The sequence below is a fragment of the Sparus aurata genome, chromosome 6, assembly GCF_900880675.1.
Source record: "Sparus aurata chromosome 6, fSpaAur1.1, whole genome shotgun sequence".
Classification (NCBI taxonomy): Eukaryota; Metazoa; Chordata; class Actinopteri; order Spariformes; family Sparidae; genus Sparus; species Sparus aurata.
This window is the reverse complement of record NC_044192.1, coordinates 10,222,700-10,240,042: the sequence shown is the minus strand read 5'-3', so window position 1 is coordinate 10,240,042 and position 17,343 is coordinate 10,222,700. Positions and strand designations below refer to the sequence as shown.

General features: G+C 39.0%; 1 protein-coding gene and 1 long non-coding RNA gene across 5 annotated transcripts; one reads left to right on the top strand and one right to left on the bottom strand.

The window, feature by feature from the left end:
• Positions 1-251: 251 nt before the first annotated feature.
• Positions 252-1,735, bottom strand: LOC115583188 (uncharacterized). Its single transcript, XR_003984317.1, has 2 exons — positions 1,622-1,735; positions 252-1,448 (listed from the first exon to the last, which is right to left on the bottom strand). It is a non-coding gene; the product is annotated as an uncharacterized LOC115583188 (long non-coding RNA).
• On the top strand, positions 428-16,505 carry pfkfb2b (6-phosphofructo-2-kinase/fructose-2,6-biphosphatase 2b). 4 transcript variants are annotated; one of them, XM_030419722.1, is made up of 17 exons: positions 428-628; positions 962-1,090; positions 1,708-1,833; positions 4,125-4,221; positions 5,812-5,878; positions 6,052-6,126; positions 7,052-7,108; positions 7,258-7,382; positions 7,604-7,811; positions 8,069-8,215; positions 9,297-9,401; positions 10,478-10,607; positions 10,699-10,761; positions 10,851-10,915; positions 11,668-11,835; positions 13,727-13,749; positions 14,374-16,505. In XM_030419722.1, the coding sequence occupies exons 2-17, from the start codon at positions 1,006-1,008 to the stop codon at positions 14,441-14,443; spliced, it is 1,611 nt and encodes a 536-aa protein (XP_030275582.1). In that variant the 5' UTR covers positions 428-628; positions 962-1,005; the 3' UTR covers positions 14,444-16,505. The 4 variants fall into 4 exon arrangements, with proteins under 4 accessions (XP_030275582.1, XP_030275579.1, XP_030275580.1 ...); XM_030419719.1 differs by lacking the exon at positions 13,727-13,749; XM_030419720.1 differs by lacking the exon at positions 11,668-11,835 and having other exon boundaries at positions 429-628.
• Positions 16,506-17,343: the final 838 nt, after the last annotated feature.

The following is a 17,343-nucleotide window of genomic DNA, read 5'->3' as shown; positions in this document are numbered from 1 at the left end:
TAGAAAGGTGGCATGGTCCACCAAGTATTAACCAAGTAAAGCAGTATGAAACTGTTTAAGGTCAGTTAATAAACAAACTGACCTTAAAGGACAACAGTTTCATACTGCAGTTAAGTAGAAAAAAGGGGGCTACTTTTTTTATTATTATTATTTTTATTTTTTTAAACTGTTAATAATCCCACAAGGGGAAATTATTTTTTCCACTCACATTACACATTTAGTTTGGTTAAGTGTACATAAATACAAATCAGTCAATGCACATCGTTCTCTTCTGGTGAAAACATAATGCACTTTTCAAAGAAAATAAATGTTTATCATGGATGGCATCAATTTTGCCTCTGTTTTTTTTTGGGGTTTTTTTTTTTACATTCTCCTGATTTTTTAATTAGTGATCTATTCTCAGCATTACGGTAAGTGGGGGTGGACTATGACGTACAGGCACACCTCCAGCTTGGAAGGACACCAGCCGGCCGAGGAGGCACCTCAGCTGCACCAAGGACAGGCCGACCAGACTGGCTCCTCCGCCGGGCGCAGACTCTCGGTCCGGCTGAGCTCCGTGGACCCGACGGTGCGTCCGGAGTAGCTGCTGGTGACTGACTCATCATTTCCCCTCCCGCAAATCGAGCAGGTAATTTTTAATCCATAACCAAGTGAGTGTGATGCTGTCGGGGTAATAACATGCTATAGATGATGTAGTGTCGCATGAACCCAGTCACCCCGGTTGGAGGAGGAAACCGCCGCCTGATCGTCCTATGCGGCTTTTATAAACACAGTGCCGCTCAGCCAACAGATGATGTGGCAGCGCCTTTCATCTCCGTCCTTCCCTCTTGTGGTTGCATCTTGCATGCTGTCACCACGGATACAGAAAAAAAAGCTGCATTCTTAACATAGTGCAAGAAGAAAAAACAAAAAAAAAAGCCATATACTGAAGCTGCAATGTGCCTGATTCCTCTGTTTTCAGACCAGCCTGGACGCCGGTGAGGGAGAGAGAGCACACATTTCAACATGTCAAGCACTCAGATAGACAATGGCTCTGCAAACTCAGCAGAAGCAAAGAAAACAGACGTGAGAATGAATGAGAAGAAATGCTGTAAGTAGAGTCCCAAGTTCCCATCACACTCATTACATTTGGAGCGAGTTAGTTCTTCTGCGTGACTGCTTCAGTTAAGAGTCCACAGGTGCACTTGGAACACAACACCTTGCATTGTTCACTCTGGAACAGTCGTTTTTTTTTCTAAATCATCTCCCTGAAATGGGAAATTGGAAGTATACAGGCATAAAACAGTGGAGAAGAGTGTGTGTGACTCCTTCTGTGGCTTCAAATTAACTTTTTTCACTCTCCCAGGATGTTTCTTCTTCTATTTTCTTCACATCCAGCCTTTGACCCCAGTCCACAGATGACATCTGTGTCTGAAGAGACACTTATTTTTGTCCGGTGCACACATGCCCTAGATTTTAGATTATGAGAGAGTCAAAATAGCATCAAAAAGCAATTTAAGATGCAGTCTCTTCATTCGGTAGCTGTCAGTTATGTAGAGATGAAGCCTCATTCTCGTTCTCATCATCATTTAACTTATTCTCTCTGCCTGATATGCAGAATTGTTTCTTATATTTTTATCACCTTTTATCACAGATGATCAAACGCTATTTCCACACAGCTGTGATTCATATCTATTTGTGCTTCACCAATGTATGTCTGTCCTCTAGCGTGGGCGTCCTACATGACTAACTCTCCAACCGTGATCGTGATGATCGGCCTGCCTGCAAGAGGGAAGACCTACATGTCAAAGAAACTCACACGTTACCTCAACTGGATCGGAGTACCAACCAAAGGTAGCACACGACTGGAGAAACTGTCAACTCTTTTGGTATTCAATCAGACAAACAATCGGACAAACTCCTCAGATTGTTATCTTGACTTTTATTAAACATTAATGAAGTTTAATCTTTCTGATAGATAGCTGAACTCCTGACATCACTGTCCAGTGTGTGTTCCACTCACTTATAAAACATTTATGTTTAATATAAATGGGTCACCTCTTTTCAAAGCAGATTGTGTGTTAAACATCTTTGATGATATTTCTTCCTGCCTGGTTGTCAGATTGAAAACAGCCCTGCAGTTAAAGCAAAACTCTCCCCAAAATGGAACCTAGGCTTTTTTTGTGAATGTATATGAGTTAAACCTTTATGTAAAAGCATGATTATGAGAAAGAGGCGCTTTTAAGGTTTACCGTAGTTTGGTTTTGGGTCAAACTCATTTTCAATGGAGTGCTGGGGCAATCTTAAGCTAGCATCAAAATCACTGTTTTCAAAAAACTAAGAAGGCTCGACACAACATGAAACTTTGCTCGTAGCATCACCAGGGTCTCTACACATGAACACGAGCATTGAGAACATTGTTTTTGTGCACAGAGTTTGCTAAAAAGAAAGTTTTTGAACAACTCACTTTAGCAGTAGCTTGTTGTGCTCCCAGTCGTCATGGCAGCCGAGAAGTATCGATCTCAGAATGCGACATAACATGGAGGAGAGTTAAAGTGAAACTCTCGCCATAAAGCAACTAAGGCTTTATCTGTGATTGAATATGAGTCAAACCTTCATGTAAATGCATAATTACGACGAAAGAGGCCCTTTTAAGATTTACCATAGTTTCGTTTTCGATGATATTTCTTCCTGCCTGGTTGTCAGATTGAAAACAGCCCTGCAGTTAAAGCAAAACTCTCCCCAAAATGGAACCTAGGCTTTTTAGGTGAATGTATATGAGTCAAACCTTCATGTAAATGCATAATTACGACGAAAGAGGCCCTTTTAAGATTTACCATAGTTTCGTTTTCGGGTCAAACTCATTTTTAATGGAGTGCTGGGGCACTCGCACGCTAGCATAAAAATCGCTATTTTTAAACTTCTTGGCTGCCATGACGACTGGGAGCGGAACAAGCTACTGCTAACGTGACCTGTTCAAAAACGTTCTTTTTAGTAAACTCTGTGTACACAAACAACGTTCCCAATGCTCGTGTTCAAATGTAGAGACCCTGGTGATGCTACGAGCAAAGTTTCATGTTGTGTCGAGCCTTCTTTGTGTTTCAAAAATAGCAATTTTGATGCTAGCGTAAGAGTGCCCCAAAAATGGTAACTACAGTAAATCTTAAAAGTGCCTCTTTCGTCGTAATTATGCTTTTACACAAAGGTTTGACTCATATACATTCACAAAAAAAGCCTAGGTTGCATTTTGGCGAGAGTTTTGCTTTAAAGTGATAAAACTTTTTTCCTTTTTCCTAAATGTGAATATTTTCTGGTTTCTTTATTCGTTTGTGACAGTAACTGAATGTTACTGAATTTGGGTTTTGGACAGAAGTAGATTTTTTCAACTTATCCCAACTTTCAAAGAGCACATTTTAACATTTTTATGCAGACAAATCTTTCAATTCAATCATTTAAAAAAATCTGCAGAGCTTGTAGAAAGGAGCAGAATGAACATTATGATTCTGAATTAATAATTTTTAAAAAGTTTGTCAGGTTCAAAATGATCGCGTAACACTGTGGAAAGTTTGTTGAAAAGAAAAGTAAAATTGGCTTTCGCTAACATTAACGATGCTAACAGTAGCAGCTTTAACATTAGCTAGCAAAGATAACATTAGCTAAATGAGTTGGTGCACAAACTGGCAACCACTTGAGGGGACAAATTATTCAAACAACAGCAGCAGCTTGCCTACATTACCCATAATGCAATTTTTCCACAAGTGACATCACTTAAGGCAAATTATCAGATTAGATCTCTGCACAAATTCAAATTTATTATAAATCACTTTCTTATCTTGAACTTATCTTTACCGTACGTGTGCCACATTTAACTTAAATGTTCAGTACGTTTCGGATACAAACTGTAGTCCATGTTATAAAGTTTAAATCAAAATTACAATTTTTATTGTCGTGTGCAGCAGCCACCACCTCCTCACCCTGACTGACCTCTACATTTAAATGTATGTCAGAGAATGAATCTCAGAATAGGAGGCTAAATTTAGCATCAGTTCAACTGCAATAGTTGTAATTGCGTCCAAAACGACCTCCTGGTGGCTTTAAGCAAACACAGCGATGACAGACTGTTAATATCTTTGTTCCATTTGCAGTGTTCAACCTGGGCGTGTACCGCAGAGAGGCCGTCAGAGCTTATAAGTCCTATGATTTCTTCCGCCACGACAATGAAGAGGCCATGAAAATAAGGAAGTGAGTTCCACTTTTACAAATGTTCTCATCATCCTCATTTATTCAGTCATCGCGCAGGACATTCACAGAGCTATCTCACTTTAATGGAAGCTCGAGCATCTCTCCTTCCTGAGTGTAGCATTTCCTCCGGTCAACATGACTCTGTTTGGTATTCTGCAGCCTCCACTGCTGCATCAGTGACTAAGCTGTTTCTGTTTCCGAGCCAGCAGTCGATACACAGACGGGGTCAGCACAGAGTTCGACCTGCCTTCAACTGGCAGTGACCTGAACTCGATGTGCACACTCTAACCACCACAATCTCTGTTAGTTACCATCAGATTTCACCTCGCAGCCTGAAAAAACGAATAATATCACTGTCTCCTCATGGTCTTATCCAGCAGCAGTCACTGAACTGGTTCTTTGCGGCTCACGGCGTTCCTGAAAATGCGACAGGCTGCTGACGGCGTCCCAGCGCTGAATTGTGACCTAGATATTAAACAAGCTGCCGCTGTCACTCTGAAACCGACTTAAGCTCTCCGCGCTGTGTTTCAACCTCGGTCAAACACCAGCTGTAAATAATTCAGAGAGTTTGTCTTTTTTTGCTATTGGAAGTATCAGCTGGGTGGAGGTTAAAGGAACAGACAGGTTCTTTTTTTAATTAAATAAAAAATTAAATAACAATTTCAAAAACATGTCGTGCTAGATCCATTCATGCCACACGAGCAGTAAATGGTCCCCAGACTTTTGCAAACATATCCTGTTTCCCTTTTCATATAAGCATCACTCTTTCTAAATGAAAAGGTATTCGTGTTTACAGAACCCACTGTGGCGAAGCTTAGAGTGAGTCTACTTTGTTCCAGGCTGGATTTTCTTTTCAAGGGAACAAATTAGCGCATGTCCCAAAATGTCAGTCTGCTTCTGTAACTCGATGAGGCAATTTAGTCTTGCTCTGCTGAGTAAATACCATCCACCTGCAGCCCAAGGTGGAATAAATCAACCCCAAATATATGACTTTTATGTCAAAAGAATTATGAAATAATGAAAACTGTGCACAGTGAAGTCTGCGGATTATCAAAGACGTTACCAAGATATTGTTTGTGAAAAATTGCTTTTCAAGGTTTTTCCTCTGTGCTTTGAGGTGCACAGATTGTTTTATAGATATTGTTTGATATACTTTAGTTTTATTGGGTCGCCAGCAGAAATCTCAGAGGTGGATATCTCACAGCCTCGGCACGCAAAACCTAAACTGTCTCAGTGGTTAAAGGACACGAGGGGGAGATGGGAAAATTACTTTTGTCATGTGGGATTGACTCTTAACCAGATACCACGGGCATCTCTTACGCAAAAATGCAACAATTAAGACATTAATCTTTGGGTTTACTGGTCTGTTTGACAGGAAAAGGGTGAGAGTTTTTTTTTTTTTTTAAATGAGAAAAAGCACTCAGATTCACATCCGACATGATATCTACAATATAATACTAATAATAGTTCCTGTTTTCTGACATCTTCCATGTCATTTACACTTCACACATTCCATGTAAACTTGAGTAATTGTGGATTTTAATGTATGGGGCTCTAAACGTGGACATGCTTCCCCGTTCTCCTCGGCAGGCAGTGCGCTCTGGTGGCTCTGCAGGATGTGAAGGCCTACCTGTCGAGGGAGGGAGGTCAGATTGCGGTGAGGCCTCTCTAACCTTTTAATCCATCTGTCTCTGTGTCTGCTGTCTCACTGTTGGATCATTTCAAAAACAGAAATTAATCCCAAACTGTCCTACAAACATTTCAACACAGGGAACCCGAATTAAACATGAGAGATGTTGACTCTTTCCTCCCTCGTGTCGATTTAATCAGGTGTTTGATGCGACGAACACGACAAGAGAACGGCGAGACCTCATTCTAGCTTTTGTGAAGGAAAACGCTTTCAAGGTGAGATCGGCTGAACACCACGGAGCAGTTTATGGAACTTGAAGCAAAACTATGTACTGTGACTTGTGCTGACCAGCGTCCACTGTGGCCACGAGTAGTTACAAGACACTGACACACAAGGCTTCACCTTCAGCTTCCTAGTATATTAAGTGTCTAGACCTGTGAGGATTAGTCGATTAATGGATTAGTCTAATGTCTAGTCTAATGACAAATGTCCAACTATTTCGATTTTCCATCAACATTTTTAGTTATTTTTCAAGCAAAAATGTCAAATATTTGTTGGCTCTAGCTTCTTAAAGGAGCAGTATGTGAGAATTTAAGTTCAAAACATTCAACATTTCAAAGTTTGCTGCTGTGACGCTGAAATATCTTCTGAACCTTTTAAATGTAGCTGCTTGTAATATATGATAGTGAACGAAGAGTCTTTATGTTTTGGACTGTTAGTTGAACAAAAGATGCAATTTGAAGACGTCACTTTGAACTCTCGGAAATTGCAATGAACTGAAAATAATAAGCAGAATCATCAATAATGAAAAATCATTAGAGTCAGATGCTTTTAAGACATCAGCGCTGTAAGAGGAGCAGGAGGAGAAAAGTGCTCACAAGCATCGATCGATTTAGTTTATGAAAGCTTTCGAGCATTAGTGGCACTATGATTTGACTGTATTTCCTCCTCGTTATCACAGATGTTAAACAATATAATGCACCAGGAAATACAGAGAAGAAGACTATCAGCTGGCAAACATGAGCAAAAACAACAGAGGTCTCAAAATATTGTAAAAGTTTCAGTTTTGCACATTTGAACATCATTTTGAACAACATTTGGTGTCAAGATACTGGACACTTTGTAACGTCGCTGTTTCAGTGGAACAGCTTCAAGAAGCTTTTGCGTGTCGACGCTCTGAGCCCGTCCTCTTTCCAACAGGTGTTCTTCGTGGAGTCCGTGTGTGACGACCCAGAGGTCATCGCTGCTAATATTCTGGTATGATCTCACGCCACCAGCCAGACCGTGACTTCTCTTGCCTGGGTCAAACTCGTAATCTATTAATATTCACACTATCTACAGTGTTACGTAAGGGGACTAACGTAGTTCTGCTCACACTGTTTGAATGTGCTGCAAACCTGTGACAGGAAGTGAAAGTGTCCAGTCCCGACTACCCTGAGCGACACAGAGAGAGAGTCATGGATGACTTCCTCAAACGGATCGAGTGCTACAAGGTCACGTACCAACCGTTAGATCCGGATGATTACGACAGGTAAGAGCTGATCAAATCCTCGTGATTGTATTTGCGGAGTTAATACTGTTAAAAAATTATAGATTTTCCCTGTTAAACTAACTTTGGAGTGTTTTTTTATCAAAGCATTTGCATGTTATACATAATTGTGTGGAATTAAAGTTGCAGTTCAGAGAATCGGCACTAGATGGCGACAATTAACAACCGTTTGATTCACCTGCATGACTCTCCGGCACACGCAGGGACCTTTCTTTCATCAAGGTGATGAATGTGGGCCGGCGTTTCCTGGTGAACCGGGTGCAGGACTACATCCAGAGTAAGATCGTCTACTACCTCATGAACATCCACGTGCACTCGCACTCCATCTACCTGTGCCGGCACGGAGAGAGCAACCACAACGTCGAGGGCCGCATCGGAGGAGACGCAGAACTCTCTCCCCGAGGGAAACAGGTGCTGTCGCCTTCGTAATCCTCCTTTTATGAACTGTAAAGCCAGAGTCTCCTGAAAAAACCCAATTACAAGCCTCTCTCAAGGAGCTGGATCAGGTGTACTTAGCTGCAATATTATGAACACCTGAGTCATGACCTTTATCCCACTTAATCCTATCCATCTTCAATTTTATTGTCTCTGTCAGCTGAACATGAATCTAATGAAGCAGAGATGAAAAAAATAAAAAAAAGTCTCTGCACCTTTCTCTCACATCACAGTTCGCCCACGCCCTGCAAAATTTCATCGAGGAGCACAAACTGTCAGATTTGAAGGTGTGGACGAGCCAGCTGAGGAGAACCATCCAGACCGCAGAGGAGCTCGGGGTTCCCTACGAACAATGGAAGATACTCAACGAGATTGACGCTGTCAGTACGACTGTCATCTAACCTCTCACATTTTTTTAACAGATTCAGGGAGCTCCAGTTCAGAGAGACAGAAGCTGTATTGTTCTGAGACACTTTAGATCAGCAGGAGCAAAAAAAGCAAAGAAAAAGAAACAAAAGGCGTGAAGAAAACTAAAGTTTCACTCGATACTGGTTACTGAAAAGAGGAAACAGAGGCGAAGTTATACTGAAGCTTTCTTTTTTATGATCAGGGGTTATTTTATTGTTTTTCTTTGCGAACAGACCAAAACAACACATTAGACACATCATATGGAAATGCAAAACTTGAGAGACAAGAAACAAGGTGACACAGTTATACATCTGGAGGCAAATATTGTAATTTTACTTCACTACATTTGTTTTTAAATAACTTAACTCACTAGTTACTTTGCAGATTACATGCTGCATCGAATTCACAGCAGTGCCTTTATAAATTATTTTTATCAGCAATCAGCAGAAAGAAAAATGCTGAATATCACATCAGATAATCGACCGGACTGATATTTAGTCAACCTAAATAGATTCAGTATTTCCTTAAACTTTCCAAAATCTTTCATAAATAGAACAATTCTATGTGAACGTGGGTCCGAGGCAATGCAGTATGAATTAATAATCCACCCACATACACGGAACAGTTTGTAAACGTTAATATCTTTAAGCTATCTTTATGATAATACATGCAGGTACAATTCCTCGTCAGAGACACGATAAGATACGTTTCAATGTCCAAATAAAAATAGGTCAGATAAATGAATAACATGTATTTAGACTTTATTAACCTTGTTTTTAACTGTACAGAGCAAATGTTTTTATTCAATCATAAATATTTTTGCCATAATTTCATACTAAAAAAAATTGGAAATAAAACTATTTTATCTTTTTTAATGTAAATGACTTCCCACTGCCCACCTGCAGTACCTCTACTGCCCACCAGTGGGCCTCGGTTGCAACTTTGAGTTTATTTATTTCCAGAAATGTACTTTTCTTCAGTGCAGTAAAAGTTTGTCCTGTCACCTGTTTGTGCCTTTGACATAAAGACTATTGTTCTGCTGTCCTTGTCCAGGGTGTGTGTGAGGAGATGACCTATGAGCTGATCCAGAAGACATTCCCAGAGGAGTTTGCTTTGAGGGACCAGGACAAGTACCACTACCGCTACCCAGGAGGAGAGGTGACCCGACACACTGCTTCCACAACACAGTCTAGTTGTGTTTCAGTAAACCGAATGAATCTTAAAAGGTCCTTTTCACGACACGTAGACATGTGGGACAGCACAGGTGTAGATAATCAAATGAATGATGGCTGAGTTCTTATGAGCTGCGTTGGTTTCAGGCTTCTGATCCAGGTGGCAGGTTTTAAAAAGGAAAGGCAATGTCTCTGGTTCTGCTGTATCAAGTTTGGTCATTTTTGTTTTTAAACGGTCCATAATGAGTCCAACAGTGGACTGTATTGCAACATCTTGTGACTACACTACCCAGAATGCAACTTAGCCACTGAGTGTCAAGACAGCCAAAGCCACGCCCCTTCCAGTCAAACTCCATTGGACCTTTTTTTTTGGAAAAACGTTCTATGATAGTGAGCGGAGAGAGGCAAATATTTTCTTGATCCCACTTGAGTTGTGTCATAAATCACACATCTGATGTTTATTCATTTATAAGATAATTTTCCAAGTCAAGAAAGTCGCCGTTTGTCATAAAGAAAGTAAAATATCATCTAGTTTTGTGTCAAACCGCTCAGTTAACTACATGGTCTCACTCAACACACGTCACCTACACCAACATGGCCGCCAACTCGGCACAGAAAAGGTACTAAAAAGAGGAAAATCACAATAAATCTGTCTGCAATATGTGATAGGATGGTTCATAAGTTCTGTGAGCTGCTGATTTACAGGACCGGCTCTACAACGTTTAAGTTACGGGTTTCGGTGACTGTTCAACAAGACGATGTCACTTATGCAACTGTTGACTGTGATATTTTTATAATAACTTGTTTGCACAGACTTATATTTTATTAGTTTTATGATAAACTGCAACTTTCTCAAGATGAGAACTTTCCCTTTTAAACTGAAGAACATCATATGTGTCATGCAGTTTCCTTTGGAACCACAACAAGGCTTGACACTGCTTCTTCACATATGCAACAGTACTCCTCAAAACCTGTGAACACAATTTCATGTGTTAAGTTGATGGAGGTACCCTTTAACCAGACGGTGAGGTTAACACAGCTTCTCCTCTCCTCTTCCTCCAGTCCTACCAGGACCTCGTTCAGCGTCTGGAGCCCGTCATCATGGAGTTAGAGCGACAGGGCAACGTGCTGGTCATCTGTCACCAGGCTGTGATGCGCTGTCTGCTCGCTTACTTCCTGGACAAGAGTGCAGGTCAGATAAACGCAAGCTCCCGACACTTACACACCAACTAGATCACACCGAGCTGATAAGATGTCGTCTACTCTCTCCTTCGATCCTGCAGAGGATCTACCGTACATGAAGTGTCCGCTCCACACAATCCTCAAGCTGACCCCTGTCGCATACGGTAGGTCGGATCTCTCTCAACCATAAGACTGAATTAAGTCTCATGATGTCGTGATTTATGTAAACGTATTTCTATCTATTATCTTCTAGGTTGTAAAGTGGAAATGTTTTATCTTAACGTGGAGGCAGTAAACACGCACCGAGACCGGCCTCTTGTAAGTCGCCCTGAAACCAGCTGAAAAAAAAATAAAATCACGTCTTTGCATAAATGTGCATTCAGCATTGTCGCATTAAAGCCTCAGATGTGATCAGACACCCTGAAAAGAAATATGTGTTCCTGATAATAATTCTACACATATCAGTGAGTCTCAAACGTTTAATCCAAATCTAACGGGCTCCTCGTCTTTGTTGTGTCTGCTAGCTGAATGCAATCCCTCTTCATCCCCTGTGTGTGAGGCTTCGCTCCCTCGACTCCTTCTTCTTCTTACATCCCTGTTTTGTTACGTCCCTCTTACCCTTAATCCTTAATTAATCAGCCTGGCCTGAGCTGCGAGCTGATGAATGTGAAGTCAGTCGTTGATTTGTTATTTTTAGAGGCAATGGCTGATCATGCTCCCTCACTTGGCTGATCTAATCATTACCGTTTGCTCTGGTTGCATCCTGATATATCCTGATTGTGAAAACCTGCTGCTCCCTTGTTTCTGTCTTAATCGAAGCAGTTGTTTGTCGTCATTAACGTCTCGTGTTGTGTGGTGGAATGACATGGTTGAAACATTTCCTGTCACTAAACCAAAAAAAAAAAACGCCTTCAGTCGCCTTCCCTGTTGCTGTGGATCCATTTTGGAGACGACGTCTTGTTTGCTTTGGCAGCGTCTGGTCAGGTGTTCTTCCTCCCCCACCCCGTGGGTGTTTGTGTGTTCCCTCATCTTTTTTTCCTTAACACTTGCGGTGTTTCATCTCCTACCAGGGTAAAATCCCGAAGGACTCTACTCTCATACACCGGCGGAATAGTTACACTCCCTTGTCCAGTCACGACCAGGTCAAGCGTCCCAGGCTCTACAGCGCGGGCAACCAGCCCTGGCTACCGCTCGCCCCCACCCCATCAGCTCTGATGCCCGAGGGACGGCAAAGCCAAGTTAGTGCCAGAGTCACAGGCTCCCCCTCTAAATCAGTCACCGTCAACTGTAATCAGTCACCTCCCACCACAGTTGTAACCCTGTGTTTGGCATCCCCTCGGATCCTCCTCCCGATGATTTAGTGTGTGTGTGTTGAAAATGACGATCATGGAATCCATCTCTCTGTCTGTCTTTCTTTCTATCTCAGGGCATGTTGTGGAACTTGACTGCGTTGCTCCCCTTCTCTTAACACTGTGCCTGTTTCCAAAAGTCAGACGTTTTGTCTTGCATGACCTCCCGCTGCAACACTGGGCTGTTCCCGGCTTGAATATGCAGAACAGCATGACTCAGGAGTTTATAAGATACAAGAGACACACAAACACCAAAGAAACCTTTTAATCTCATGGCTGCAACAAACAGTTAATTTGGTTGTTGATTTATCTGTCAGATCAGTGTTTGCTAAAAACCAAAGATGATGTCCTCAAATGTCTTGTTCCAACCACAACCCAAAGATATTCAGTTTACTGTCTTAAAGGAGGAAAAGTCCAGTGTGTAGGATTTAAGGGGATTTCAGGACTGAAAACTGGTAGAAAGTGGAATATGATTTTGATTATTTCTCATTTTGATTCATGCCGTGTTGCACTGCCCTGTTACTACAGTAGCCCAGAGTGGACAAACCAAACACTGACTCTGGAGAGGGCCTGTCCTGTTTTTTGCAGCTACCAATCAGACCACTAGATGCTGCAAAATCCTACACACTAGACCTTTCTTCAAAAATAAGTCACAAAAATGATTATCTACAGAAGAAGTTAAGATATTGTTTTTAATGGTGAGCAAGTCTTATCTAAATTGTCTTCTGTCCTATGACTTGAGATCTGGTGGAAAAATAGAAAAAAAGTTTTGCTAGGATAATTTGCAGGTTCCTTAATTGGTTTTTTTTTTACATCTGTGAAAATAACATTTTCTTGAGAATTTTTTTTTTTTCACACATAGTAAAATAATTCTCCTTTTTACACGAAAAACAAAAAAATCACTTGGTTTTACACATAAATTTTGAAAATAATTTTAGTTTTACACATGGAAAAAAATATCTTGAATTTTTTTTTTTTTACAGTTTCACACTGTTAATGAGATCACTTGGTTTCACACATGAATTTTTTTTTTCTTCACTTGTTTGAAAAAAATGTTTGCACTCGATTTAGAACATGGATAACACGAAGAAAATCCACTCAGTTTCACAAATTGTATTTAAAAAATCGTTATATATAATAGTATATACATGAAAAAAAGACATTCTCACAGTTTCACACATGGAAAAAATTATCCTGGAATGTTTTTATTTATTTTTTTACAGTTTCACATTGGGCAATAGAATCACTTGGTTAAAAAAGGTTCTGCTGAAAAAAAGATTTTGCACTCCATTTAGCACACGGAAATAACAAAAACAAATCGCTCATTTCCAAAAAAAACATTCTCCTGGAAAGTTTGAAAACAAATGTTTACTGATTTCTTTTCTCTTTTAAAAAAAAATCAAAATACAAAAAAAATGATAAATTTATTTATTTATTAGTTGACAGCTAATCTTTAAATCACTGCAGCCCTGTTTACTATTTTTTGTCACGATGAATAATGATCACAGTATTAGTTAAACATAACCTTTATACATCCACACTGATGATGATTATTATTATTTTTTTAACAGAATCCTATTTAAGAAATTGAAATAACACAAAATGACGAATTTCAAACTTTAAAAAAAACAAACAGTTTAAGTTGAAAAATGCATATTCATATTTGTGGGTGTTGTGTATTTGTTGGCCTTGCCTTGTTGTGGGTTCAGTGCTTCAGTCCTTCTCCACATTTCTATCTCTCTCTCTCTCTTTCTCCACTGTCTTTAACTCTGTCTTACAGCCTCGGATAGGAAGCGGCTGTCTGTGAGTATTTTGGAGACTCGGTACATTTAACCAGCCCCTTCATTTTCTTTCCCATAGTTCAACTCATGTCATTGTAACCCATGTCATTATGTTGTCACGGTGGTGTATTTTTATGGTTTCCAGTCTTTGGGTTCCTCTAACCTTCCATTGCCTTTGCACTTTATTAGAACGACCTTATGTGCTTATCTAGAACACAGTCAGACACTGATTATTTGGTAGTTTAATAAATGCTTCAATAAAACTCTTATAGACGGTATTTGTTGGACAACTCGGTATATATCAAACGGGAAAATATTGAAGCTACCGTACATAAATTAACCTCAGAGAGCTCAGGTTTAGGAGAATGTGTGCTCTTGTTGTTGCATAATATGAAGTGTACTTGATTTTGATTTTATAGCCAGGTGTCAGAATGTGTTTCATTATTATTACTTCTTGAGAGTGTGATAAGATAAGTTTCCAGCTAATGTGGCGGTTTTACCACACTTCACATGATGACCTATATCTTTCAAGTAGGAACTTAAAGACTCCTCTTCTCCCTGGGAGGCTATTAGTACTCAAATAGGATTTTGCTGCTGTGAGGCATTCATTTGTGAAAGTCGTTGACATTTTCTTTTTTCCTTGAAGGAGTCCCTGTGCGAAGGAATCGACTTTGACAGCCCCGAAGAAACTAGTGGCTGTGTCCGCTTCTGAGTGAGGGCGGGCGCGTCTTCCGTTCTTCATGGCACAAAACACATTCTGATGGAAATGAGGGTCAAATTAAATGTCGGATGAAGTCAAATAACAGTCGGTTCATTTTCGTGTTTTGGTCTGTTTTAACTTTACTCTGCATGTTGAGGCTGTGAACTGGAAGCCTTATCATTAAACACGTCTGCATGTGCGCCAAAATCAATCAACCAAAAGAACAAACTGGCAACTAATCCTCAGTGTAAAATGCTGTGATGCCTTACTGAACTTTCAATCTAGCGGTAGATTTAGCTCTGTATGCTCCACTGAATGTAACCACCACAGGTTATACACTATGATTCATTTACACTATTACAAATACAATATGTCATCAAGTAGATGTTCTTAAAATATTTTTATAATACAAGCCAGCTAACGCTTTTTATTTTTATTTTACAAGTCCAGAAAGTTCACAGTAAGAAGGTGATACTTACCAAGTAACATGTTTAAAATGTCTTCAGAATTACCTCAAAATGTGTTAAAATGTATCTCGATAATATTCTGTTATTTTCAGATAAGAAGTTGACAAGTAGCTGGTAATTTCTTCAATACATTTCCAGGAAACTTCTGCTTAAAACTGCTTTACTTCTGCTGATCATGTCATTTTGATTTCAGACTAGTTTCCATCTAACTTCCCCTCAGAGTTAAAAAATTACTTAAGGTAAAAAAAAAAATTTTTTAAAAGTTCTTCAATTTACTGATTTGCACAAGTTGGGCTGAAACTTGTTGGAAATTAAGCTGCAGCAACTCACTTCAGTGAGGGAAAGTTTACAGAAGACCCTGAAAGAATGTTTTTTCTGGTGATCCATTTTCTAAGTCTGTTCTTAAGTGTTTTCTCGCCTGGGTTTATTACTTATGAACTGGTTGAAAAAACATTTTGCCAGAATAATCTTTTAGTCAAAGTAATTTTTTTTTCTTCTGAATGTATTTTTTTTCCACTCGGTTTCACACATGAAAATAATAACTTCTCGAGTTGTTAATATAGGAAATGCCATGAGCAGCAGACGTTAAGCAGAAAGTAGTTAAATAGCAGAATATTATTATTAGATTATGAAAGGGTGATTTTCACAACATATTTTATGTAATTATTTTGGTGATTCGGGGGTAATTTTAAAACAAATTTTTAATGCGTTACTATGTATTTACCACCTTATTACCATGAAAATGACAGGCCTGTGAAATGAAATGTTACCTGAACCCATATCCACAGCACAACTAAGCTACAGTTGTTCACATTAAATAAGCCATTATCTGTTACATCTTATGTTACTGATTTGTTTTGGATTCGAGAGAACGTGTAAATCTTCTGAAGGGAATTAAAATACTGTCTTGAGTTTCTTCCCTCTGTTTTTGAAATGTTATATGTTTTATGTGTTGTTAGAAAAATACACCACATAGCTGGACGTACTTGTAAACCTGCAGCAGATAAAAAAATAAAGATTTTATTTTCTGTGACAAGCTGCCGTTCACATGCCTGCTGTATTAAACCGGTGTAATCTGTCACAACGAGAACAAAATCCTGAATGTTCATCTTTTAGTCCATTTTTCTTCTTGCTTGTGTGTTCTGGAAAGGGATATTGTGCAAAAACAAACAAAAACAAAACATGTTGATAGTATTTGACCTATCTTATTGATTTTCCGTGTTCATGATGTTATTCTGGCCCTGCAAACGTATCTTAACTGCTGAGACTCTCTCTTACATCAGCCATTTTTGACTCGGAAAATCCTTTGATTTAATTTGATAATAAACGGTGGCACAGGTTTCTATGACTATGTACTCTTTGACTGTCGGTATGTTATTGCCCTGCTCAAAGCAGCCTATTGTGCCTTTTTAGCAGACAATAAAGGTGAATTTTGAAGCGAGATCATTTTTGATGACGTAGGAGACGCACAAGGATCTCTGTTGCACATGACGTCTTTTGAACTGAGTGCTCCAAATCTGTTACAAGTTATTTTATTATGTGACCTTCATTGAATTGTTCCTTGTTTAATGCGACATTGTCTCAAACTTATTAAAGAAGTCAATGGAAAAACTCTTTTCGCTTTTCTTGATAGATATTAGGCCTCAGATCAGGAAGACAGATAAGTTCATAGATATTACAGTTTATGATTATGGATGGGTTGGGTGGTCTGGGAACATCCTCCTTTTCACACTTCACCATAGCATAGTCAAACACTAAACACCAAATCAGTATTACTGTTCAAAGAAAATATTTTGATTTTATAATGTGAAAATGCAAAAAAAAAAAAAAAAAAAAAAGACATCTGGAACGTTGTTTTTCAATGTTTACACCTACTGAATTTCTTTTTTTCCAGGAGAATTTTTTTTTTTAAAGGAAAAAAATTATTGATTTTTTTTTTTAAAAAATTTTAAAAGACCGAAAACGACCCAAAAAAAGGAGGGTTTTTTCTCCATGCTTGGAACCAGGATCAAAAAGAAAAAAAATGCAAAAAAACAAGTGATTTTTGGAAAGTGGAAACAAGTGAAAATTATTTTGTGTGAAAATTTGTGGGGGGGTTTTTTATTATTTTTTTTTCTATCCATTTGCTGAATCGAGTACAATAAGCTTTTTTCAGGAGAATTTTTTAAAATTGAAAAGAAAATGTGATTTTATTTGCCAAATGTCATACTGTAAAAGTAAATACAACATCATAGGATGTGTTTTCCATTTGTGAAACTGCGAAAGAAAAATTAAACTAAACTAAAAAAAAGTGTGTGAAACCAAGTGATTTTTTTTTAATCCATATGCTGAATTGCGTGCAAAACGTTTTTTTTTTTGGGAGAATTTATTTAAACAACTGAAAAAAAAAACAGAATAAACAACAAAAAAACAGGAGGTTTTCCATGTGTGAAACTGCCAAAAAAAAAAA